Here is a 981-nt window from a genome sequence, read left to right on the forward strand (position 1 = left end):
CTCCGAGAGCCAGACCCGCAGCCACAGCAGCAGTGCCAGCTCGGGGGAGAGTCAGGACAGCAAGAAAAAGAAAAAGAAGAAGGAGAAGAAGAAGCACAAGAAGCATAAGAAACACAAGAAGCATAAGAAACACATGGGAAACGAAACGGAATTGGAGAAGAGCCAAAAACACAAACACAAGAAGAAAAAATCGAAGAAGAGCAAAGATAAAGAGAAAGATGACCAAAAAGTGAAATCTGTCACCACATAGAATGACAGATAATGAAAAAAAAAAAATGACTTAATTCCTAAGTCATCTGTATTAAATTTTGTTAAAATGTAAACGAATTCAAGCGTTGTAAATAATGACATGAAAGACCCTGTGCTGCACTTAAAATATTGCTGCTTGATTATTTGATTTTTACATCAGAGCTTTATAAAAGTGAACATTTTGTACAGAATTGTGAGTTGTGACCATGTAACATGAAAGGTTTTGCTGGGGCATCTTATTTTTAACCACCGTTAATTAGTTTGGGTGGAGTTTACTGTACTGTGAAGATTTTCACATTTGAGTTTTTTTTAATTGCCTGGCAGAAGAAGCTGGTATCAGTTATAAAATACCAGCAGAATGATTTGCAGAATACATTACAGCCCTGTTATGTCACTTTTTGATTACAATAAAAACTTTTCAGTAAACTATCCAATGGGATGAGATGCTTCCAGTGACAGCAAAGCAGTGATGGAAAAAATCTGCCCGTGGGAGCGTGCTGGGAGCTGAGGTGTATGACAAGTAACGTGTCTGCAGGTTCTGTGCTAGGTCTGGAAGGAGTTTGTGTCTTCTGAACAGACGTGCTGTGGGGAGGTACTGCCAGCAGGTGCACCCCTTTCACGGGCCAAGTAGATTTGGGTTTATAGTGTGGTATGTGGCCCCAAAATTGCAGCCACTCCTCACGGCTGGGCCCGGCTGCCACTCCTCATGGCTGGTCCTGGCTGGTTTAAAGT

At 41.4% G+C, this 981-nt stretch overlaps 1 protein-coding gene across 1 annotated transcript in view; it reads left to right on the top strand.

The window, feature by feature from the left end:
- Window positions 1-677, top strand: part of RBBP6 (retinoblastoma binding protein 6) — a gene marked incomplete at its 5' end in the record, with an annotated part of 23,426 nt that extends 22,749 nt beyond the window's left edge. The window contains 1 exon segment of the mRNA XM_008935198.1: window positions 8-677. Within this exon segment, the coding sequence (XP_008933446.1) occupies window positions 8-250 (243 nt within the window).
- Between the last annotated feature and the right edge of the window lie 304 nt (window positions 678-981).

The sequence above is a fragment of the Merops nubicus genome, unplaced genomic scaffold (assembly GCF_000691845.1).
Source record: "Merops nubicus isolate BGI_N331 unplaced genomic scaffold, ASM69184v1 scaffold2012, whole genome shotgun sequence".
Classification (NCBI taxonomy): Eukaryota; Metazoa; Chordata; class Aves; order Coraciiformes; family Meropidae; genus Merops; species Merops nubicus.